The sequence below is a fragment of the Cyprinodon variegatus genome, unplaced genomic scaffold (assembly GCF_000732505.1).
Source record: "Cyprinodon variegatus isolate N-32 unplaced genomic scaffold, C_variegatus-1.0 Scaffold339, whole genome shotgun sequence".
Taxonomy (NCBI): Eukaryota; Metazoa; Chordata; class Actinopteri; order Cyprinodontiformes; family Cyprinodontidae; genus Cyprinodon; species Cyprinodon variegatus.
The window spans coordinates 97,045-98,353 of record NW_015150792.1 but is presented as its reverse complement, the minus strand read 5'-3'; the positions used below and the strand labels follow the sequence as shown (position 1 = coordinate 98,353).

The 1,309-nt window shown below is 50.7% G+C and overlaps 1 protein-coding gene across 1 annotated transcript in view; it reads left to right on the top strand.

Annotated features, from left to right (window-relative positions):
- The window catches only part of adck5 (aarF domain containing kinase 5), a 15,450-nt gene that overhangs the window by 8,415 nt on the left and 5,726 nt on the right, over window positions 1-1,309 (top strand). The window contains exons 5-6 of the mRNA XM_015385435.1: window positions 575-775; window positions 864-1,004. Coding sequence (XP_015240921.1) covers window positions 575-775; window positions 864-1,004 — 342 coding nt within the window. The remainder of the gene's footprint in view (window positions 1-574; window positions 776-863; window positions 1,005-1,309) is intronic.

Below are 1,309 nucleotides of genomic sequence, written 5' to 3'. Positions count from 1 at the left end.
GTACTCCAGAGTGTTGTTCAGCATGGGGGTGGGTAGAAAATGAGGGCTAATCATGTTTTGGGTGTACTATTCCTTTAAAATGCTGAAATCTGCTGGGAAAACATGTTTGCTTTCATTATCCTGGTTCTTGCAGCGGACATGAAAAACGCCTTCCAGCTGCCGCGGCAAACCGCCAAGAGGCAAGTTGGCCTGAGGCTGCTGTTGAATGGGATTCCTAGTGACAGAGTCACTGATCACAGCAAATATAGCTGCCATTGTTCCAGGCAAAGACAGGATATGTTAGCTCCGCCCGACGCGCATCAGATCCACTTTCCACCGCGCAGCCAGAGCAGCAGACATGCTTCAGCCGCGCGTCTAAGCAAAACTTGTACAAGCATAAAAAATTAATTAGCACGCGCGTTTCTGCTGCTCTTGCTGCTTTAGGTGTGAACGTAGCATAATGGTGAAAAAAGTGGAAATGTTGACGTGTTCCTGCAGGGGGCAGCAGAGCAGGCCAGAGTCTGGTTAAAAATGTGACTGCTACTTTATGCAATCGATCATGTCAGACTCCTGTCCCCCCCCCACCCCCCGCCAGAGCAGCCCATCCTACATGTCAGAGATGTCAGCCTGCCACCAGCGGGCGGCGGACCACATGGTGGAGGGAGCCATCAGGAACGGAGGGCTCTACATCAAACTGGGCCAGGGGCTTTGTGCCTTCAACCACCTGCTGCCCCCCGAGTACATCAGCACCCTGCAGGTCCTGGAGGACAAAGCCCTGGACAGGCGGTACAAGGAGGTGGGTTCTGCAGGACACGCCGCGGCAGAGGAGACCTCCAAATGCAGCGTTTTTGGTTTTCTTAAGCGCGTGTGTTTGTCTGGAACAGGTGGACGCTCTCTTCCTGGAGGACTTCAAAAAAACCCCAGAGCAGCTTTTTAAAACCTTCGACTACGAGCCCATCGCAGCGGCCAGCTTGGCTCAGGTCCACAAGGCGGAGCTCCAGGATGGGACGCCTGTCGCCGTTAAGGTGAGCCGCGTGAATAGCGTCGCAGCTTCCTCTCATCTCCACAGTGGCGGTTCTAGACCGAATGTACCAGGGGGCCAGGAGGGGGCCAGCGTGTTTTCATGAGGGCAAAGAAAAGCATGATATAATAAACAGGGCAGGGATTCAGATACATTAAGAGTAAAATTTCTATTCAATTAGGTTTAATTACAATTCTATGTCTGAGGTCAATATACATTCAGAATTTGGGAATTTTTAATTTTTTTGGTTTAATTTAAAGTCGTAGGGAAACAGCTGTTCCAATCATTGGATTCCAAATTCTACCGAGT